Consider the following 22,703-nt stretch of genomic DNA (forward strand, 5'->3'; position numbering starts at 1 on the left):
CACATATATGGAATACACCCCCGCCCACAAGTTGCTCCCTCTATTCTGGTTTGGTGATATGAACCAGAAGGGCTACCTCTTCTGGCCACTTTAACAAAAGGTAAATAGCCTCCAGCATTGATAATTTGATGTCACTTGTGCAAATGGAGTCTTTCACAATCATAAATCATTAACCTTTCAGTCAGCCAGGAAGCTGTCCCATGAGCACCAAAAGCTCCGTGGGTGGCGAAAGTAAACACCGTATCAATGAAATCCAGTTTTGCTTCTATACGGGTTTAAGTATGCTGGAAAGTTGGAGCACAGCCTGCTCTCAGGCTAGATAGCGCTTCCCCTCCGCTGAATAAAAAGGCTGGAAAGCAAGAGGGGAGAACACAAAAGGAAACACGGCTCCTCTCGGTGAGACCACGCTGTGGACATGGGACATTTTCCACCTGGCTTGTCTTCTTAATGGAACAAATGTGGACTTATCGAGCGTGGCAACGCAGGGCATGGATTTAAGCAGTGAGTAGCAGGAGATGTACTTTACGGGCTGAACAGGACTCAGGGTTTTGCTGTGACTCGACTTCAGTGTGTGTTGATGTGTTCATCCAGGACTCCTGCTGATATGTATGCTAGCCTCTGAAGTGCTGTATGCCGAAACCAAGCCCATTGACTTTGTGTGCAGCAGATCAGCAAGGAGAGCAATGAATATTGTGGCAGAGATGCAGACGGCGCTGGTGAGGCTTCAAGTTGAACTTTCTCACATATACTGTGGCGGGTGTGGGTGGTGGTGGGTGGCGGGTGTAGGTGGGGGGGGGGGGGGGGGCGTGAGGGGGAGCGTGAGGCTTGGGGCGCGGGTGGGGGGCGCTCCGGGCTCCTGGGTTTGCTCTCCGGCCGGTGGCCCCCGCGGGGCCTGGGGGTTGTGCCCTGGCACTCCTGCGGCCTGGGGGGTTGTGCTTGCCCTGTCCTGGCCGGGGGTCGACGGCTCCCTTTTTTGGTGGAGGTTTTCATGCATGCCAGGTCCACCACATCAGCATATACTGAAATTCAAACACAATCTGCTACTTCCTCTAGGCACTGAATCGGAGGAGGCTGATGTTAGTGGATCTCACTCTGCTTCATCTATCCTTTCTTCCTTTCTTCAGTCTTTCCTTTGCTCTCTTGAGGTCTCCCTAATTTGTTGGAATTTAGATGTTTCTGGGGTTGGAAAAAGATTCTGGTTTGTAACCCTGTGGGTAATAGGTGGTGTCTGGTCGGTGCTGGATTTCACTTTTCTTTCTTTTCTTTGATCCTTCCTCGGGTCTCCTGACAACTTCACGACTATCGGGATTCTGAAGTATTCGGTTTAGGTGAAGAGTATGGGATTTTTAATAGGTTTCAGGTAAATCAATGAGCGCAAACTCACATGCATGCACATATGCACGCACACACACAAAATAAAGAGAGAGAGCAATGATGATGACATGTTGAATTGGTAAGATTACCGAATGAACAATACTGAGTGAGCTCTCTTTAAAAAAAAAAAAAGCTAAGAAACTGTAACCACCTCATCATACATTACACAAATGCTCTCACATTGGGTATTTATTCATTCACATTTATTATATTGTATTATATTTTTAACAACAAAGTGGCAAGCAAATATTTATAATACTGTCACCTACAACTATTTACAATTTTATGTTGATAAGAAATTTGGTAAACATAAATGCTTGTAAAACTGGTCAAAGTGAAGAAAAATTGCAATTTCGGTACAGGTTTTCTGCCAAACTGAAAATAATAAATTAATCTATCACTGAAGATGAAGTAGACCCTTTAAGTGGCTGACGTTAGTGACCTTGACCTTTTTTCAAGCAATTTTAGAGGTAGATGTTTTCAGAATGTTCTGGTTAAATTTCAAATACTGTGAAGTGGACCCCTGTCTACTCATGGTTCGGCACCTGCATATTTACCTATAGCAAATTATTTTTCAATAATTTATTTCAAAAAATACAATGGAAGGATGGATATTTTTCTTTAATTTTATATAATTCATATTTTTGTGGGGGTACTGCCAATCTCCGGTTTTCGTACAAAACGGTTATTGGAGATTTATCCCCATTTTTTTTTTATGAATTTTTGGGCTTTAAAAAAACAAAAATAATTCAGTGAATTTATAATTGCTGTCAATTTTATGCAGATTACACCTGGGCATAAACACAGACCATAGGGGTGAATAAAAGAGAATAGGCTAAAAAAAAACACTGCAACTGACCAAATATGGCGTTAAACATCGGAGGCACAATTGTATGTAATCTCAAACTCACTGATTCGTATTTCCACTTCCAAAACTCCATCCTTGCAGAACAACTGCAACAGTTCCACCATCCTGCCAACGCCAGTTCAGCTACCCTGCACCGAGCTCCACGTAGCATCTTGGGAAAGAAAATCAGTATGTTAGTGCACCCATGAGTCCAATGATAATTCGATTATTTTACTTACAATCGATAATTTCCTCCTACGACCACATTTCACTTGTCTGCGTGTCTCTCCTCCACAGCACCATGAGAGGAGACAAGACATCAGTGCTTCCTTGAGGCATCTTTTCGACGGTGTCAAAGTTGCGAGGCCCCTCAACCAGGCAGAATGTGGTTCAGTGCTTTTGCAGAGATTGGAGCACAACATCAACAGCTACCTCCTCATCCTCACACATCTTCAATTGAGTGTAAGAGGCTGTCAAGGTGACACAATTACAGTAGAGAAAAGCAGTAAGCGCTCATTCTGTGATTTGTTGGTCAAGAGCAATCACATTGTCCAGATTGTGACATGATGTTTACAATATTAACTATGATGTTATTTCTAAACGTGTTACCAAAAAAAAAATCCTTCCTCTAGCAACCTTCATGCTTTTCTGTAATATCAAATCATCAAATCACTGAGTCGCTGAGTGTTAATGGGTTTCTCTTTGTGCGCCGCAAAGAATTCAGAAGCATTATCAGTCTCATGAAGTGTGTAAACATCCGGGCTTCTCGTAAGGCTTTTAGAATCACTGGTTCTCCGGGAATGATGCGGGGAACGTTTTCTGACCCCAAAGACTTCCTTCCTCAGGACAAGAAGAAGATAGGAGAGCATACTTTCCACATGAGTGGTGTCTCCAAAGTCTAACAAAATATTAGGGGTGTGCCAAAAAATCGATTCTAATAAGAATCATGATTCTCATTTAGTACGATTCAGAATCGATTTAAAATGTCCCAAAATCGATTTTATTTAAATTATATAAGTCTTGCCTTTGTCTGTGTGTGCCTTTATTTGGAGCGCTGTTCATAATGTACCCGGTTTTGGCCACTGAGGGGCAGTGTGGTTCCACGCGGTCTAATACACTGTTAAGTTGTAGCCACATTAGAGAGTAGAAGGAAAAAGTCACAATCAAGTTATTCCAATAAAAGTTGTTTTTTTACAGTGTGGAGCCGTTCTTTTGAGTGATAAAAGTGTTGCGAGTAGCCCACTAATTAGCATTAGCGAGTCAGACTGGAGTAGATCATTACAATTCCTTGCACATCTATAGATTGAAGCAAAAATCATTGTCAATCCAATTATTTTGAATCAAAAATAGTCCCCAAACGAAAATCGATTCTGAATCGAATCGCAGACCCAAAAATCGGAATTGAATCGAATCGTGAGACATTCAAAGATTCCCACCCCTACAAAATATGCTCCAAAGGTTGACTTCTTCTTAACTGTATGTATGTAAATTGTACCACTTGCTTGAATTCAGAGGTTTTAAAAGCCTATACTTAAAAAATAAAAAAAATAAAAAACATACTATCTGCTCGACTGAACATTTTCCCTCCCTTCCGTCAGCAAGTGTCAGATTATCATGTGTCTCTGAAAGATTATCGTGAGCGATTATCCTGTGGTATGGGTATGATTTTTCCTTCCTTGTGATCAAAGTCAGCAAAGCCCAGAATATCAGACATCTTTAAAAGATTATCTTGAGTGATTGTACTATGGTCGGTTGTGTGTGTGAGTTTATAAATTGGTTAAGGAAGTCAACCCCCCAAAAAATTATTGACAATAATCCAGCAGTTTTTATCGATATCAGAAGGCGGCCATTTTGCCACTTGCTCAGGTCTCAGGTAACAACCAATCACAGCTCTGTTTTAGAAAATAGGTGAGCTGTGATTGGTTGATGCCTGAGCCCTGAGTAACTGTGATGTCAACTTCATTCGACAGCAAGTGGCAAAATGGCCGCCCCCTGAGATGGGTAATAACGGCTGGATTTTGCTGCATAACACATATTCCACAAATGTCATGTTTAAATGAGTGAGGTCACATATAACATATTATTGTCAAGAAATGTTTAAGGTTGACTAAAAGAGTCTGTACCCCAATTTCTACGCTTCACTCTGACTGTTGTGTATTCTGTTAGGACCAGCAGGGGCCAGTGGAAAGCACAGAATTATCTTGTGTTCCTCGAAGCACCCTCAGTCTGAGCACGGTCCTGCTGAACTACAGGCGGCTAATCACGGGCAAACTGGAGCGGTTGATGATGAGCTTGGAAAGCAGATGCACTTCCCAGTTACAAGAGGAGCATCTTCAATAAAGCTAATTTTCATGACAAAAATGGTCCATGAAGGCCCAATGACAAACACAGCAAAATATGGAGCTTTGTCCAGAATTGGAAGACTGTGAGGATGTAGTTCATCAAACAGCGTTCATGATGTTCTTCTTTGGACCACTATCTCAATGAGTTAACTGGATCGCAAAATCAACAGCCCTTCTAGTGCACTCCATTTTTTTCAACTTTTTTTGAGGGAGCTATTTTATGCAATATTTTTTAAAACAGCTCCCACGCGTTTTAATAACATTGTGAGAGTGGATTTTTTTTTTTTTTTTTTTTTTTTTTTTTTTTTTTTTTACCATGACAACCGATGGTAGAGTCTGAAAATGAATGTACAGTATGTGGCGCATGGACACATCACCAAACACAAATATCACACCACCGCCATTACTGACTTGATAACTTTACTAATCAACCAAGTATGTGCCGCTTATCAGAAGCTATCGGTGTTAGCTAATGCTAATCTGTGCATCCAACAATGCAGCTCTGCTTACCTTTGGGCTTTGACGTGATAGCAGTGGTGTCGCCCCTGTGAAGATGTTGGTGTTTCTGCATGACGTAGTTCAGCAGGAGGTTGTTTGAAAGTGGCTCTGGATCTTCACCCAGGTTAGCTGATCATGTCATGTAGGGAGAAATTCAGTGAAGGGACGCTATTACATACACAAGCCAATTTGTGATGTCACACATCAATTAACATAAAAACATCAATAAAGTCTCGCTCATAGACACATTTTTAGAAATATTCTGATTAAAAAAGACTTGTTTCACTTTACACTAGATGTGGGCAGGCATTCCAGAGACCCAAATATTTGCATACGAGTCATTAAAAGGTAAATTTTCCATAACAGATCCCCTTTAAGACAAAATTAATCCACAATCAATAAATTCCACAAACGATAGAATTGTTAACAATCAATGCGTCAATCATTATGCCCATCTGGTAGTTTCTGAAAGTATCCGTTTTGCACAACTGCAGACAGAATAAGAGGAAATATGAGTGAAATGAACCACAAGAATGACACTGTCAAAACTGAGGCAAAATCTGAATATATGAAGGCTAACCTCATCTTTCATAAGACTGGCACTTTCCCTGAATTTAATGGGCATGTCAAATGCACAAATACAAAAAAATGTTGACAGCCTGCAGGCCCCATGTCGATGGTGAGATCATTTATCATTTTTTTCATCGTGTCAGAAATCAACCATGTTGTTACACTGAAAAGTTACTGATCACAAAGCAGAGAGGCAAATGTGGTCTGGCTTTATTTTTTTCTCCAGTACTTATTACTGGATTGATATTTAGCAGTCTATGAGCTAAATTAACCAAGAGAACAAGGGATTGTTTCTGATCTATTGTATTGCTGTTACACTTCTGATTTATGTTTACATGAGTCATGCTGGTTTTTTTCCTTACGCTCTCTTGTGGATTCAAAACAACAATTCCTTTATTTAATAAAATGCGTGAAAATTTAAGAATATCACATTTACAATCAATAAAGCATTTTTCAGCATGTAGACATTCAGTTTTGTCTGTTGTTTCATTTTATCCTTATTTAAGGCTGTCTTTTAACAAAAACTAGCTGGTTGAAAAATAAACCCCATTAGGTGGATTGGACTGTATCATATTTTATCTGATTTTGGATTAGAAAAGCCGGCTTGGACTGGTTGCAGTCCATCATTTATAAGAAAAGAAAGAAAGAAAGCTACATTGATGCAATACCATACCATCCACACATTTATTTTTCATGGCACTGACTAAGGTTGCAGGGGAGCTGGAGGCTATCTCACCTGACTTTTCTTGAGAGAAGCCGGATACACCCTGGATTGGTCGCCATCCAATCGCAGAGCACATATAGATAGACACGTGTTTTCAATTAACGTCGAATGCATGTTTTTAGATCGTTTGAGGGTTTAGTGGTCCCCTCGCCTGACTTCAGTGTAGGTTCAGCTTCCTGCACTCAATGATGGTTGGCGTGAATGACTGCCTGTCTCTATGTGTGCCCAGTGACTGACTGGCGACCAGACCACGGTGCAGTCAGCTTTTTCACTAAATCAGATGGAAATGGTTCTCGCGGGACCCTAATGAGGACAATATACAAAATGGACAGTTTGATGCTATTTTTGGAGGGTTCAAGGAAGCCAGAGATTTTAACTCTGAACCACCAGACTGTGTGGCAAAGATGCAACCACTAGTGCTTTGTGCTCAATCATACTGGTTGGTTGATCCGGTTAATTTGTTGTGTTTCCACTAACAAGATAGTCACGCTCAGTTTAAAAATGGCTGGGCATTTAATAATGGATTCTTAGTGGTTGTAGCTTGTGGTATTTAAACTGCATGATATAGGCTACTGAGACATTTTCCTTGTTAGCTACTAACAAAATATTAGAAACACTCATGTTCGTATAATGAAGCTTAACACAAAACTAATACAAAAAAAAGAGATATAAAAATAATCCATTAAAGGAAGCCACGTCACATTTCCGGCCTCATTAGCGTTAGCACACCTTGCCCACCTGCTGCGGTCGAGGTTATCAATTTTGGTTTGCGAGATTAGCAGCACAATTCTACCATATCTGAGAAATTAAGATTTACCCACTATGTTGTTGTAGTCAATAGAGGGACAATTAACCGTTGGAATGTCCGAAAAGGCTCCTCTTCTCAACTATCGACTCACTACTAGCACAGACGGCGTCGGCGGCTCGGAGTCGAAGAATGAGCCCGCAAACAGGACGCCTGATGGCGAAGATCGAGGCCGTCGTCGGTCAGCCACCACCAAAAGTGACCGAAAACTCGGCGTCCTTTTCGGAGTTGTTATTCCGACGTTGCTGTCTATGTTTAGTGTCGTCGTGTTCCTCCGTATTGGTGAGTCAAAACAAAACAAAAACAAAGAGGCTAAAAAACTACTGGATAAAAACAAACACAAAGTCAGCAATGTCTTGTCGGGTACTATTTAACATATATCGAGTTTGGGGGGGCAGGTGGTCGGTCAAACCAATTTGAGTCAACATCTTTTTTTCTTTCTTTTTTATTAATTGCCATCCGTCTTTTTATTTTTGTTTGTTTGATGCCTAGTGGTGGTATTTAATACGTTTTGTCCAAAGTAATTATGCCTTCTGTTGTTTCCCGAAGAGTAATTAAAGCCAGAGGATAAATTACACTTGACAAATGTGATTTATGGTCTCAACAAAATGAATCAATTGCTCCTCTAGAGCTAATGATTCTACATTAATTAGTCTGAACTCTGTAAATAAACAATGATGGCAGGATGGAAATAATTTGTGGAACAAAAATAGATAAATAAATCTAACAACATTACAATGAACCCTTGCTATTAGTGGGGTTTTCTGGGGGAATACTAAGCTTTATCTTGGGCATTTGCTGTAATTTGCATCTCCTTTCTCTGCGTCACCTTGAGAGGTTTACCACCCTGATTACTCCAGCGTCAACCCCACAAGGAAGCTTTACTGCTTGTTGGACCGCTACCTCTGCTGCTATTCACTGTACAGTCAAAACAGTTTATTTGTCTGCAGGATTTGTTGTGGGTCAAGCAGGGCTGTACCAAGCAATCGCAATGTTCTTGGTGGCCTACATCATTATCACATTGACAGTCTTTTCCGTCTGCGCCATCTCAACTAATGGAGCCTTGGATGCAGGGGGTGCCTACTGTATCCTTCAGTTGATCTGCATTTCGAGGGTAACTAACATATAGTGGGTGCTGATGATGATTGTCAGGCTTTGCTCTCTATTCAGGAGTTTTAGTCTCCTTGTTGACATATAATGCATATATTTTCATAGAGAGTCATAAAGGTCTCTGTCAGAATAACAGTAAACTTTACATCAACAACTGGTTGTCAATTTTGTCTATTGCCTTTTTGAGACACTGCTCACACCCCACACCCTTGTTCTACGAAGCTTTTATTGTCATGACGACTGGGGACGAGCCCTGCAACTAGGTGAGTGGCAACTCACACCACCCAGAGTCTGAAGAGAAAAGTATTTTCATTCAGCCGCTGAATTACACACATGTGGCACAATAGCAGACACATTAACAAACTAAAACTTCTTCCCCAACTTATTTGAACATTCTATTATGTGCCGAGTATAGAAGATAATGATACCGCTGTTGGCTAACGCTCTGCTTACCCTTTGGCTTTGAAATGATAGTGTCTCCCTGTATTTCGGTGGCTTGGAAATGGCAGAAATTCACCCAGCCTAGTTACCAAGTATTGGACAAGAAACTTTAATAGGTTTTTAGCCCCATTTAGCTTTACACTGACAACATTTTGAGTGGTTTGCACACGCATACATTTTTGTAAATAGACACGTAACAAAATACTTTCTAGGTTGTTTGATTTCACGCTTGATGGCTGGACATGCACAATTTACATAAATTAACAAAAAATTTCCTAAGTATGCCCCCTACAGTTCTTTAATGATGGCCTTCAGACATGATCAGTCGAGCCCTGGGTCCAGAGTTTGGTGGCAGCATTGGAATCATGTTTTTCTTTGCCAACGTGTGTGGCAGTGCGCTCTACATTTTAGGTCTGGTTGAAGCGATCATGTCTGCCTTTGGCGTCCCAGAAGGTTGGTTGTCATAATATCACATTCAGGGGGCATATCAATGTTTGGCTCTGCTAACCCATCGTTTAATATTTGTTCCAGCTTCAGAGGCTGTGAGGGTTATTGGAGCCGTCCATCGGGTGCTGCCTTCAGGATACTGGTGGTCTTTGCTTTACAGCACTGTGCTGCTTTTAATTTGTTTTATTGTTTGCTTGGTGAGAGACAACAACATGCCATGTAATTTCATTCAGTCACTTAAGTAGAATCTTGAAGGTTAACTGCAATCCAGTGGGATGCTGGCTGACTGGAACAATTTGCATTGCAAAACTATTTTTTACATTGGAAACAAAGAAATGTATAATATTAAAATGTTTCACTGTTTCATGATAACCTTTTAACAAACTTAAAGGGGAAGTCAACCTTAAACATTTCTTCACCATATGTGACCTCGCTAGTCTAAACTTGACATTCTGATTAATATTACCTTTGTGGAATAGGACTTATGCCGCAAAATACAGCCGTTTTGATCCATTTCAGGGGGTGGCCATTTTGCCACTTGCTGTCGACTGAAGATGACATCACAGTTGCTGGTAACGGGTAACGACCAATCACAGATCGCCTGTTTTCTGAAGCTGAGCTGTGATTATTTGTTACCTGAGCAACTGTGATGTAATTTTCACTCAACAGCAAGTGACAAAATGGCCGCCCTCTGATATTGATGCTTAACTCTAATCCCACCAACGCAATATTAACAAGAATACCGTATTTAGACTAGTGGGGCTGCATAGAACATATTATTGTCAAGAATTTTTGGTGGAAGGTGGGAATGGGAGGGGTCGACTTCCCTTTTAACAGCCATGCAGTTGTGGAATAAGTTAACCACTGTGTTGACTTCATGCTTGATGTACTTTTTAATTTCATTAACCCTCCGGTTATATTGCGGCTGGTCAAAGTGAATTTTTTTTAAAGTTGGAAAATCTAAGAAAAATGAAAATGGGGATAAAAACATCTCCTGCTTTCAATTATTATTATGATTATTATTGATTGTGTAATTGATCATTATGTCATAACTGTACTATGTTGAACTTGCCTCTCAGGCCAAGCTGCTTGTGATTTACAGGTAGGCACCCACATCTACGCCAAAGCCACTTTTGTCATCTTCCTCATTGTCACAACTGTCCTAGCATCCATCTTCTGCAGCTTCTTCTCTGTGGAGCCCAGGATGATCACACTTCCAGATTCCTCCTTTATGAACGGTTCCACCCACACCACTGCCAACTACACTGGCCTCCGACTCCACACCTTGGAGGGCAACCTTTGGGGTATGTCCCTGCAACGTTGTCATAATGTTGAATGTAATACTTTGCAGTGATATGCAAAAATCACTTCAAAGCATGTCCAGGACTGGTTTTTGTTTTATAATACCAACACAACTGGACGAGTGGTGTCTCCTATTTCCTTACAGCTAGTTACACAGTCGACTACACCACTGGAGCCATGATGAATTTTGCCACCGTATTTGCGGTCATGTTCAACGGTTGCACCGGAATCATGGCTGGATCAAACATGTCTGGTAAGGCGTGTCACTAAACTACCTAAGAAAGAGTAAATATAAATTAGTTTTTACCTTTTTTCATTTTGTAGAAATTAACAGTTGAGCATGGGTTGGTTTTACTGAAAACGCCTGTTATTGACCAAAAAGTGACCTTTTTGTGAAAAGAAACTTGTCAAGCAGAACTTATGTTTTGCTTTTGTGACGCCTCAAACCACAAAGCAACAAAAAAAAAAGACACGTATTTTGATTCCAAAATCAAAATGTATGTACCCATATATGACTAACGTGAGTGACTCACCACGTGGACCCTTCCTACCGCTGTGTATATTTACGTACTCAATTTGAGTGCTCAAGGTGCCTAAACCCTGTCTGACTTTCGACATACAGTACTGGCATTAAATCCTCTGTTTTTGCAACATATAAATGAGCACCATGTCTTTGGCAATGTTTAGCATGATAAACTTGCTGATTGCTTTTCACCACGCTCTATTCTTAATGATTCTGCTAACTAGCCACTAGTCGCTATCCTGAAAATCGCCTAGACCTGGTGCCAATAAAAAGAGGTTTGATTGCAACAACTTCTGTTTTTTTTTTTTCACCAGGTGACTTGAAGAACCCAAGTTATTCTATCCCCAGAGGAACCTTGACGGCAGTTTTTACAACATTTGTCACATACAACCTGTTAAGTCTGCTGGCTGCATCGTCTTGTGAACGGTTAGTATATGACTATCAGGATATCTATGCTAAAATCAGGAGTCCTATTCTGAGCCTGAAGACCGTAGTCAAGGGAAAAGGGTGCCAAAGAGTGTCTTAAGGTCCATTTCAAACAGATTTAACCATAACAAGGGATGAAACTCAACTCTTCCCCAGGAGTGAGTCACAAGTCCTTCTTCCTTTTTTGACGTATTTGATATTTTAACTCGAGAGACATGAAACAAATCACGTCCATAAATCCTTCACTTTGAAAACATCAACACAAAGGTAGTTCAGAAGTATCTGTCTAAGAAATTGTCTGCGTCATTTGTATGCAAAGATGTGGGTACACTGATTGCCAACGGTGACTGCTACTAGATGATGAGATGAAGCTGAATGAAAATTGGATATCAAGATAATGGTGAAAAAGGGAAATGAAATGCTTTCATCCAAAGCATTTCAATAAGTTTTTGTTTGGATTCTAGCAAATCTAAAAGCAACAACCCAGCACACTTTTTCCATGTTGGGGAAAAAAAAAAGAACAGCAACATCAAAATGAAATGCCATGTTATGCAAGACCTTACCAAATTTAAACCTGGTAGCCTTGAGATATATCTATATCTATATATATATATATATATATATTATTATTATTATTTTTTTTATTATTATCACGGTTAGTAAACAGTTTAATCTATAAATAGGAAATCAATTCAGGCCATTTCTACTGTAAGGGGGCTGACTTTTAAGGAGCCCATTTGGCAATTCATTTGAGCTTTTGTTTCACAATGGGGGAAATGCATCTTATTCTTCTTGTGAGGAAACAGCAATATTCAAGCATGTACACTCGTGTTAATGATATATGGAAAATCATCAAGAAAGGAAGTAGAAACCCAAAAAAATCCTAGTGCTGATTGCTGAAGAGAGAGTAAGATTATAAAGTTATACTTGTGCTAATAGTCAAGAATTCTACATTCACATTAGAACAATGATTTTTGAGTTCCTATATGAGACTATAGGGATAGGTGAGGTGTTTGCTCAAAATGTTTTTTTTGTATATTTGTATATACATAATTATTTGTCCTAAATTTCACACTGAGAATTCTATCCATCTGTCTTTAGTCCCATTCTGCAAAGAGACTACAGTTTCCTTGGGACCATCAATGTTTGGCCTCCTCTGGTCACAGTTGGTATCTACTCCTCGGCCATGTCCGCCGCCATGAGCAACCTCATCGGAGCCTCCAGAGTCCTGTATGCGCTATCTAAAGACAACCTGTTTGGTAAGACAGCCATTGTGTGGGTGCTAGGTCAGTAGCTCTCAAACTGGGGTGTCCTTGAGCTGGAACTTGAGGGTCTGCAAAATACTGGGCAGTCATCGTATCATTTATAAATATGTATACATAAATATGGGGACCAGAATAAAACGTTAGTCTTTTACCTAATTTAGCTTTGGGGTAATCAAAAGCCCTGGTTTTATTGTGATATATCACATAAACAATATTAAGTTTTTAAAAAAAGATTTTTTTGGGGGAATTCATATTAAAATATGACTTCCTTTGTTAAACTCTTTTATTTATTTATTTTTTTTATTTTATTTTATTTTATTTTATTTTTGCATAATGACTTTTGGGGAAAATACAGCTTTTTTTCTAATGATTGACTTTTCATCCCGACAACTTGTTGCTTGAAAAAATACTGCTTTATTTCACAACTTTACATGTTTTCCTCTCTAAAAAATGTTTTACTTGTAAAATGGGGATTTTGGGTGCCAGTACAGCTCCAACCTGGAAAAAGTCAAACTGTTAAATTTTTACTTTCTTTCCTTAAATAGGCAACTTTTTTATTCTAGTGGTAGTTTGTCTGTTCGTGCAACTTATACTCAAGGTGACTGAGCTGGACTGGCATCCAAAATCCCCGTTCCCTTATTGTGTTGGCTTTCTATTTGGCTGTTGTTAATACTTTTGGTGCATTGCCGTCAGTGGCTAGCAGGTGGCGGTAATACACCAAAAGTATTTTCCAACCTCCAAATGAAAGTGTAAGAATAAATGGAAGTAGTGGTAGTAGTCATGGCAACGAATGTGTGATCCATCGCTAGTTTAGCATACGTGTCCCTTGAGGATTTACAGCACCAAAACTTGAACGTATTCACTGCCGTCAACATGGGGTGCTTTCACAAATTCACTCTGACGCCGTCACACCATAGTGGGCTCTAGCACTCATTTTTTGGGACACTGAATGACCAAACCGCACATTTGAAGAACACTCTGTGTTTCCAGATGGTCAGAGTGATGCAGTGTACGCTCAGAATGTATTTCTGAATGCATTCATGATTAGGGAACTCAATGTTTGTATGCGAGTCTGAGCGTTACTGTTCTTGGTCTCGGTTTTTATCAGATACATTTCCCCCAACAATGTGACATACTATACTCCAGAGCGGTTTGGGTTTTTTTCTTCTTTATTGCATGATGAATTTTTTGACTTGTGCGATTACACTCTGAAAAAATGTATAGTAGGAAAAATATGGCAATTGCATTTTTGGATTATGATAGGTCCTCAACAGACACGTATTTAGCCCCTTTTTGGGGGTGTTGAAGCATAGCACCCCCAAAATTTTAGAGTATATAGGTATATTTTTACTGTGTTCTTTTTAACAAGCTAGAAAATGATATAGTATGTATATAAACGTTAGAGTTTAAAAGTAATATTTAAACAGCAAAAATACAGTACATCCCCATTTGATTAGAAATGGTTTGTTGTGACATTGTGTACAAGCAGAGCACGCCTCCAGCGGTTCCTCCCTAGTGTGTCTGTCTAGTCGAGTGAAATTGTAAGTGCCTTACTTCCACCAGCATATGTGAAAGGTTTATTACTCTACCAACATATTATTCACATTACTAGTCTGCCTCTTTTTTTTTTTCTTCTTCTTTTTTTTTGCTCTTGTAGTCATGCTACTTGGTAGGTAGTTAGCTGAAGTTTCCAGCAAAGCTAGGAAATGTTCCAGGTGGTCAGACTGAAGGCTTATGCCCCTCTGTCATTTTTGAGTGGAATGAGGGAAACAAGTATTAATATTAATGTCTCTGTTGTGTTGCTATTGGCTATCTTAACTAATGTGGCGTGCTTGCATGTGTGTATCTGCAAAGAAAGAAAGTCGCCTCATGGAGAAAGTCATGGACACAAGATTGTTTTTCAGCAAACAAAACCTCCATTTTGAAGTGTATTTTTTATTTATACATTTGTATTAAAGACAAGATGTTAAAACGCAGAGACAAACTAAAGTCAATTTGTTTTGTTAAAATGTTTAATATGGTGTCTGCACTTCATCCATACACAGACTTGTGCATACAAAATTATTATTTTACGGATTCAAGTGCATTTCTTTTTTAAAGTGTATATTAATGTATATATTATTTTTATAACAAAGTACAAACAAGCAATATATAGTCAGAAAACAACCTAGTCCAAGGTCCATTTGTGTTCTCACTGTAAACTGTGGAGAGCTGGTTTACTCCAGAAACATGCATACTGTCAATATGTATCGAAAGGAGCAACCAAGCACCGTTAGTCTTTATAGCACGCCTAAACCTCTGACCCTAGAATTGCCTCTGGTCCTCAGAAAAAAATCTTGCTCAGAAGGGCGCACTTGCACTCAGAATGTTTGAGAAACATTGTCCTAGATTTTCCGTAAGATTTGGTACTGCATGCAAGTAGAAGCAAAATGTTATTTTGACACGAGTTGATTCATCCTCCGACAGTTTTGAGAAGTGTGAAAGGATCAAATGACCCGTTGATAGTTGAGGCGTTGCTCAATGCGACGGTTCCACCCCAGCCGACCCCTGTGTAAAAGTCAGCATTTTAATAGCTGGCCATCTGTGGGAAATGGACCAGAGTTATTCATTTAATGTGTTGTTTTCCTGATAGTGCCGTGTTCATTTGGAATGCGTCATTTGACAACAGATGGCTGGCGGTGTTGACTTTCTCTGCAGACACAAATCCCATCACCGTGTGTTTTGTTTAAACACCACCGCGGGATAACTCAGTTGTTTGTCTCATTGACAACCAAATGAGCAGGCAACAGACAGGCGCACTTTAACTTTTTGACTGAGCTTTTTAAAACATGACTACAGGTGGTGTCCTGGCTCTGGCGAGGAAGACGTCCCGCAGTGGCAACCCCTGGGCCTCGGTGCTTGTCTCTTGGTTGCTTGTACAGGTAAACAGTTTAATTCTGGCAACGATGCTACTCTTCCCTTTTGTGGGTTTGCGGGGCGGGGCGGGGCAGGGCAGCAGAGTTTCCAGCCTCTACACGGCGACTCAGCTGGTCAGGTCATGTCATTTGAGGTACACCAGACCCCAACACTCGTTCCCTGATGATGCCACCTCCAATAACAGGAGCATTGTTGTCCATGAAGATGAAATTAGGCCCGTGTTGTTCATGTAGGGGCACAATCACTGGATTACCTGGTATGTTTCCATTACCCTCAGTTTTGCGCAAAAGCAAGCTGGTAATGGAAACATGATTTTCGAAAAAACTCAAATCAAATATCGCAAAAAAGTTTTTACGCGCTCATGAGGTGGTTTTGAAACGTGTTGAAATCTGAGTATTTTGCAAAAGTGTAATGGAAACACTTTTTTTGCGCATTCCCTGTAGTCATGTGACCCCCGCCCGGTCACGGAGGAAAGGAAGTAGGAAGTACAGGGCCACTTGCTTTCATGTCGGAGCTGGAGCCGGAGGGTATAACAAGTCTTTTTAAGCACAAAGCGATTCAGTTATGAAGCCAATATGCCCCCGTTCAACGCACGTCCCATATCGTTTTTTTGCCGTTAAGCTCCTCGTTAGCGAACAGCAACATGTGCAAAAAGTACTGAAACATTTAACAGTTGGACATGTGCATTCAAAAGCTTTGAGAAAGTCACATTAACTTCACCTGTAAAGGTTTGAATGCATTTTAGGCTTAGTCGTGTAAGTGAGGATGCCATTAATCCATTCCAGCCTCCCAAAAAAAGCCAACAATATTTTGTAAATTAAAAAAAAAAAAATACAGTAATTACATAATTCAATAGCCTTTAAAGATATTAATTTTACAAGGTTTTTCTTCATTAATGCACATTGTGCTACTCCTTCTGGTGTGCTTACCTTGGCCACCAGGTGGGGGTATAATACAAAAACAATTTCACAACTGACTCAGAAAACTGCAGTATTAGACAATCTTCACACAGGATAAAGAATATATGCCTGTGATTATTGCTCTGTCTATGTACGTGTTGCTCCACCATTTGTGCTGTAGCACAGCAACATAACCATCTATTGTGCATTTAGCCAAACAGACTGCTGTAATGGAAAGCTGTTTGAAACGCATAACGTGTAATTCTTTGTTTGAAGTTTAATTTTTGAAAGTAAATTTCAACTGGTAATGCAGGCATTAAATGGCTTGAAGCTATTTTGGGGGTGTCACTACATCACAAACGCAAAGTAAAATCCAGCCAAACGATGACTTAAAGCTCTTATTCGGCTCCCTGGTATCCACTCGCAGTATTTTGTATTTATGCACGTTGCATTTTCAAGGCTTTCGGGTGTTTAAAAAGTAACACTAAAATCAGGATGAGATTAATAATGTGAATAAATTATGAAACTGGCATTACTGACACAGCGTCCATGAGTCGCATGCATGTCTTTTTCTTATTCACAATGGAGCAGTGTTCTTGCCTAAATTCATTGTAATTGTATAATGTTGCCCTGTAAACAAATAAGATTTCTGACCCATTATTAAAATGTGTTTTAACATGCACATCTGTCCACCCTCATCACAAAAGTAATGAATGAGGTGTCAGGTGAATAAGGTGCTTTGTTTGCCACTAGATGGTGCTGTTTGCTGGGAAATTGAACACCATTGCTGGAATTGTGACCATCTTCTTCTTGTTGGTCTATGCCACTGTCAACCTGGCCTGTTTGGCTCTAGAGTGGGCGTCTGCGCCAAACTTTAGGTAAGGTGCAGGACTAAGCACCGACTTGATGTAGTCGACACTCTTCCGAATGATTATTTACCATTGTGTTTCTGTACATTTTCCTTTAAATGGGCGAATTGATAAAACTCTTGAAACTGGAAAACAAAAACTTTGACTAAAATCCTGTGTAAATAATTTGGAATACAGGGTAGTCTTTCTACTTTGACTCTTTTTTTCACATTTCATGTTGAAAATGTCTCTTTTTTGTTGTTTATGCATTAAGGCCCTCTTTCCGTTGTTTCACGTGGCACACCTGCACCCTGGGCATTTTTGGCTGCCTGGTTATGATGTTCCTGATCAATGCCATCTATGCTTTTGCCAGCATAGCATTTATGCTGCTGCTCCTGATGCTCATTCATTATCTGGGACCCATCAGTAACTGGGGCTACATTAGCCAGGCTCTCATCTTCCACCAGGTACACAAACTCCATTTTGAATCATCAGGTTAATTTGAGTCTAACTCTGGCCACACACACACACACACACACACAGTTACAATTCGCATCAATCCCATTGAAAAGTAGTTTGAAAAGTAATTAGTCATTTTTAAAATACTAAGAAATTTAAATATGCATATGTAAAAGTAATACTATTACACTAATATCTACCACCATGGCCTGAACCAGGCATTGCCTCATGTCATATTTAAAATTAAAATAGTCTTCAGATGTACTTATTTTATTTTATTTTTTTCTGTCAAGAAAGAAAAATAATCTTAAATTGGTAATTTTTGGGCAGAAATCTCATTATGAAAAACTGGATAAGAATCAATAAAAAAAATATATATATATATACATATATATATATGCATGTAAAAATGTATTCTTTAGTTTAGAGTTTAGATGAACTGAAACAATACTTTTTAAAGTCTGGTTTATTTTATTTTCAAGGTTTTTTGTTTTGTTTTTTAAATAACGGGATTTTTATCAACCCTGTCATTATCAGGACCAATATGCATGATTGACTGTCATTTCTAGCCTTTTCTCACCACTTGTTCTTGCTCAGGTCCGCAAGTACCTCTTGATGCTGGATGTGCGCAAGGACCACGTCAAGTTCTGGAGGCCTCAGGTGCTGCTAATGGTGGCCAACCCTCGCAGTTGTGTGGGCTTGCTGACTTTCATTAATGACCTGAAGAAGAGTGGCCTCTATGTACTGGGTCATGTCAAACTGGGATTGCTAGGTAATATTTTCAAAGTTTTTATTGGCGCTCTTGCTGCATTTCAGTGATGCCATACCATATTCACATTTACACACATGGATTGAACCTGGAGATGCAATCATCTTTTGACTTTGTGTCCATTTCTGTAGATGAGAGGCCGTCTGATCCTTTGCAGAGCTATTACGACTCTTGGCTGTCTTTGGTGGACCATTTGAACATTAAAGCCTTTGTTAACCTCACCTTGGCCGAATCTGTTCGACGTGGAGTTCAGAACCTTCTTTTCATCTCAGGCTTTGGTGGGTACATGTTTTTGTTGTAGAGTAATCCTCTGCTATTCACGAGGAAAACGGCCTTAGCCTGCCATAAATTGCACACACACAAAAAAACTTGAGTAATTGATGCCCCCGAAAATGTTCATACATAATTGCCTATATTACTTCTTTAAATTGCAAATCTATCACAAACTGTGACCCCCATAACACTGTACAGTATTTTAAACTCTTCTTACAACATTACTCTTAATGATTTCATATTAAAACAAACTGCACTAGCAAAAACATACACATTCTCCTCCCAGCTATAAAAGCTCAAATTCATACATTATAAATTTTTGACACCAGTTACTATGTTACTATTGGCCTGGGCTGTGGTGCCATCTTGTGGCTTTGTAGGGAGTTGAAGGAAGCGGAAACAAATACACAAATCGGCAAGGTTGTGTTTAAAAAAAGCCAAAAAATGAATTTAACGCCTGTTTAGCTGTACAGGGATTCCTCTTTTCTTTTTTCATAAGGGTATAAGAAGCGAACCCTGCTCTGAATAGCAAACATCCATGAGTAATTAATTTAATTGCATCTCGATGCCACAAAATGGCGGCAAAGCACTACTTTTCTATTGACTGAGCTATCACCTGACTAAATGAAGCTCCTGTCCTCATTTCAACATGGTTCCTTGGCATCTAAAATCTACAAAAAGGCTCCAAAGCAACACTTTGATATGAGACACGGCTTTAGGTTAGCCTTTTAGTGATTAATGGAAGAAGGGTTCCACAAAAAAATCAGCAAATTCACGTATGCCCGAGCAGTGACTATGCGGGGGGGTTCACTATTTTACTTTTCATGACCTGAAACGCGCCTCTTTTGGACTAAAACGTTTATCGTAATTTTTCCTAGGCGGGATGAGGCCAAACACTCTTGTCTTGGGTTTCTATGATGACTGCCCCCCTGAAGACGACCTCCAAGGCAAAATTTTACCTCCAGACAACAGCTTGGATACAGTGCCTGCAAACAAAGACCCAGGAGAACCACTGTTCCCTTTTTTCCCTAATGTACGTGACACAGATAAACCCAAAGACATCAAAGAAGAGGAGTATGTGTCAATTATTGCTGACGCTGTAAAAATGGGCAAGAATGTGACCCTGGCTCGATACTTCAGCCAGTTCAACAGGGAAGAGGTTTTAGGTTCGGGGAAGAAGACAAAGACTAACAAAGGCACGGCGGGCCCGTTTGTTGACATTTGGCCGCTGAATTTGCTGCGACCGGACAGCTGCGGCTATGTGGACGTATGCTCCCTGTTTTTGCTTCAGCTGGCCTGCGTACTTCACGAAACTCGGGCCTGGAGCCAGGCCAGGTTGCGCCTTTTCCTATGCGTGGAGGCCGGCGGAGGTCTGCGGGAGGAAGAGGCGGCCAAGCTGCGACTAATGCTCAGGGAGCTCCGGATGTCGGCGCAAGTGCAGACAGTGGCTTGGGACCAGGTGGTGGAGCTACACTGGCAAAGACGAGGAAAGGATCAAGACGAGGAGCAGGGTGAGGAAGTGGACGATGGGCATAAAGAAGCGTTTCCCAGCAATGCAGCACAGCTGACAGATGAGTACATCAGCGCTGTCAACATTCTTATCCGAAGGCATGGCGCACCCCAGCCGGCTGTGCGCTTCCTGTATTTACCGCACCCGCCCGCCGATACAAGCCGCTACTCGGCCTACCTGCATCAAGTGGACCTGCTGAGTCAGGATTTGGGTCCCACGTTGCTCGTCCACGGAGTCACACCAGTTGTCACTACGGACATCTAGAACACCCATTCAGTTAGCATTTGGAACAAAATCAACATTTGCTTGAATATTGATTCTTCATCATTGCTATTTGACATTTTTGTCAAATTGCCCCTCACTAACTTATCAAGACACTTCGGAGGGTTTATGAAGAGATTATAAGATCACTTGGAGCTGTACTGTGAAACTACAATGGAATGTTTTTATGCTCACACTTGATTTACTCCCTATGTAATACGTACAATTTGCACATTGACGTAGAATGACTTTTATCTACCTGTTGAAAGAATAATAAATAAAAGTAATTGTTACCTTGTTCTCTCCCTCGTCATTGAATGAGTAAGGCCTGCTGCTGATAGTTTCCCAGGTGCTTTGGTGCTCAAGGGCCACATTTGAATGGTAAAAGGACAGATTGGCCAGGATATACAGTGCTGCTCAAAAGTTTCTGCACACCTTAAAGCTTGCAAGCATTGTTTAAACGACTTTCAGCCTTAAGTGAAAAAACGACAGGTGCACTTGGTGCTATTCTTATTTAAAAAAATAAATTAAAAAAACACCATTGCAATGCTCGAGAAGACGAAGTATACGCTTGTAAACCTTTCACTCTTCACAATTTTCAGACAGAAAAGAAAGATCCAAACGGACGTATAAGAGGCTAAAATAGATTTTTTTTTATTATATATATATATATATATATATATATATATATATATATATATATATATATATATATATATAACATTTATTTTGTCAATATCCTGAACGCGAAAGAACAGACTGAAGCATCACGAAGCTTACAAGCGGACGTACGTGTAACCAAACTAATGGAGTGACAGTCATTTGAGAACCTGCTTTTAGCTCCAATTGACCCCTTCAGTGAAGAAAGATCCTACCCATCTCTTGATCGCGTCCCGGTGTTGTGTCCTCGGTCCAACTCCAGGTAAAGTGCACACATTGAATCAAATAATAAACACTTAAATAGGCTTAACTGTCGTGTCCCGGCAGAGGGTAGTCGGTAACGACATGCTATTCATGTTTAAAATAGATTCAATAAAAATCATCAACTTTCCAACGGTTGAAATGGTCCAAATCAGCGTTAGACTCCATCAGTTTTCAATGACAAGTTGGTAGCGGGCTACCAGCCGGCCTACCCATAATGCACCGCGCTGCAGAGATGCGCACTTCTCTTATTAAACTTCACTGAATACGAGTGACGCAGTTAGTCGTTTGGCGATAGGCACGTGGAAATTTCTCCCTTCTGACGTCCATCCAGCGCCATCCGCGGCATATGCCGTGCGGTGCGAGATCATTCGCATGCGCTCGTGCAGTGGAGGCTTTGACACCTGCCTACACAAAAGTGACAAACTCTGTGTGGGAGGGAGCCACAGATGGAGGCTTGGGGAGTAACGGAATACATGTACCGCCATTACGTAATCAGATTGCAAAATAAATGTAACTATTCCATTACAGTTACAGGAAAATACATGTAATCAGGTTACAGGTACATTTATTTAAAATGGGGATTACTTTGAGGGATTACAATTACGATGAGAGAGAGAGAGAGACCGTTGCTACATGTCGTGAGGTGAGGACGAACGAACTGACGAGTCGTGTCCTCCACACGCGGGCAGTTTGAAAAAGCTTCACGGACGGGAGGAGGAAATTGCTCCGCCTTAATGTCATCCAAGATGGCACCCAAATGAGGACTGTGCTGTCGAAAATGGGTGGTCGGGTGATAACAATAGAATTTGGAAAGACATTTACAAGCGACACATGCTAAGACTGAGCACCTCAGGCTGGTTCCTGCAAAGTGTTAAGATGTAAGGTAGTGCCTCCATCTGTTCTGTAACGTCAGCTTCCGGGCGCCATATTTAGAATTGTTTGCTCACAGCCTCCATTGGCAAGCGCCCTCTCCTCGTGAGTAAGAGTTGAGCATCCTGTCGTCTGCCTGCCGTTCTTACCAGCCAATCCTGGCTTTGCACAAAACGTCATCATAGCCATATGTTGTAATATGTGAACCCTAGAACCCTTTTGCTAGCTTGAGAATAAAGAAGGGTTTTAAGATGCGTTTTGTTTTTTTAAATGGCGAGACCAGTTAGAGCCTTAAAAACA

The 22,703-nt window shown here is 40.5% G+C and overlaps 2 protein-coding genes across 3 annotated transcripts; both read left to right on the forward strand.

Annotated features, from left to right (window-relative positions):
• Positions 1-351: 351 nt before the first annotated feature.
• Positions 352-4,561, forward strand: thpo (thrombopoietin). The gene is made up of 5 exons (XM_086088109.1): positions 352-501; positions 592-716; positions 2,324-2,410; positions 2,519-2,683; positions 4,388-4,561. Exons 1-5 carry the CDS (start codon positions 489-491, stop codon positions 4,559-4,561), a joined length of 564 nt encoding a protein of 187 aa, XP_085944235.1. The 5' UTR covers positions 352-488.
• Positions 4,562-7,074: 2,513 nt separating this feature from the next.
• LOC147181079 (solute carrier family 12 member 9-like) lies at positions 7,075-20,907 on the forward strand. 2 transcript variants are annotated; one of them, XM_086078251.1, is made up of 14 exons: positions 7,075-7,442; positions 8,111-8,245; positions 9,027-9,164; positions 9,243-9,355; positions 10,261-10,462; positions 10,606-10,713; positions 11,298-11,409; positions 12,511-12,668; positions 15,513-15,595; positions 17,243-17,367; positions 17,612-17,804; positions 18,394-18,568; positions 18,697-18,843; positions 19,717-20,907. In XM_086078251.1, exons 1-14 carry the CDS (start codon positions 7,217-7,219, stop codon positions 20,610-20,612), a joined length of 2,811 nt encoding a protein of 936 aa, XP_085934377.1. In that variant the 5' UTR covers positions 7,075-7,216; the 3' UTR covers positions 20,613-20,907. The 2 variants fall into 2 exon arrangements, with proteins under 2 accessions (XP_085934377.1, XP_085934385.1); XM_086078259.1 differs by having other exon boundaries at positions 17,711-17,804.
• The last annotated feature ends 1,796 nt before the right edge of the window (positions 20,908-22,703 follow it).

Source organism: Leptonotus elevatus, chromosome 1 (assembly GCF_054856555.1).
Source record: "Leptonotus elevatus isolate MCC_2025b chromosome 1, RoL_Lele_1.0, whole genome shotgun sequence".
Taxonomy (NCBI): domain Eukaryota; kingdom Metazoa; phylum Chordata; class Actinopteri; order Syngnathiformes; family Syngnathidae; genus Leptonotus; species Leptonotus elevatus.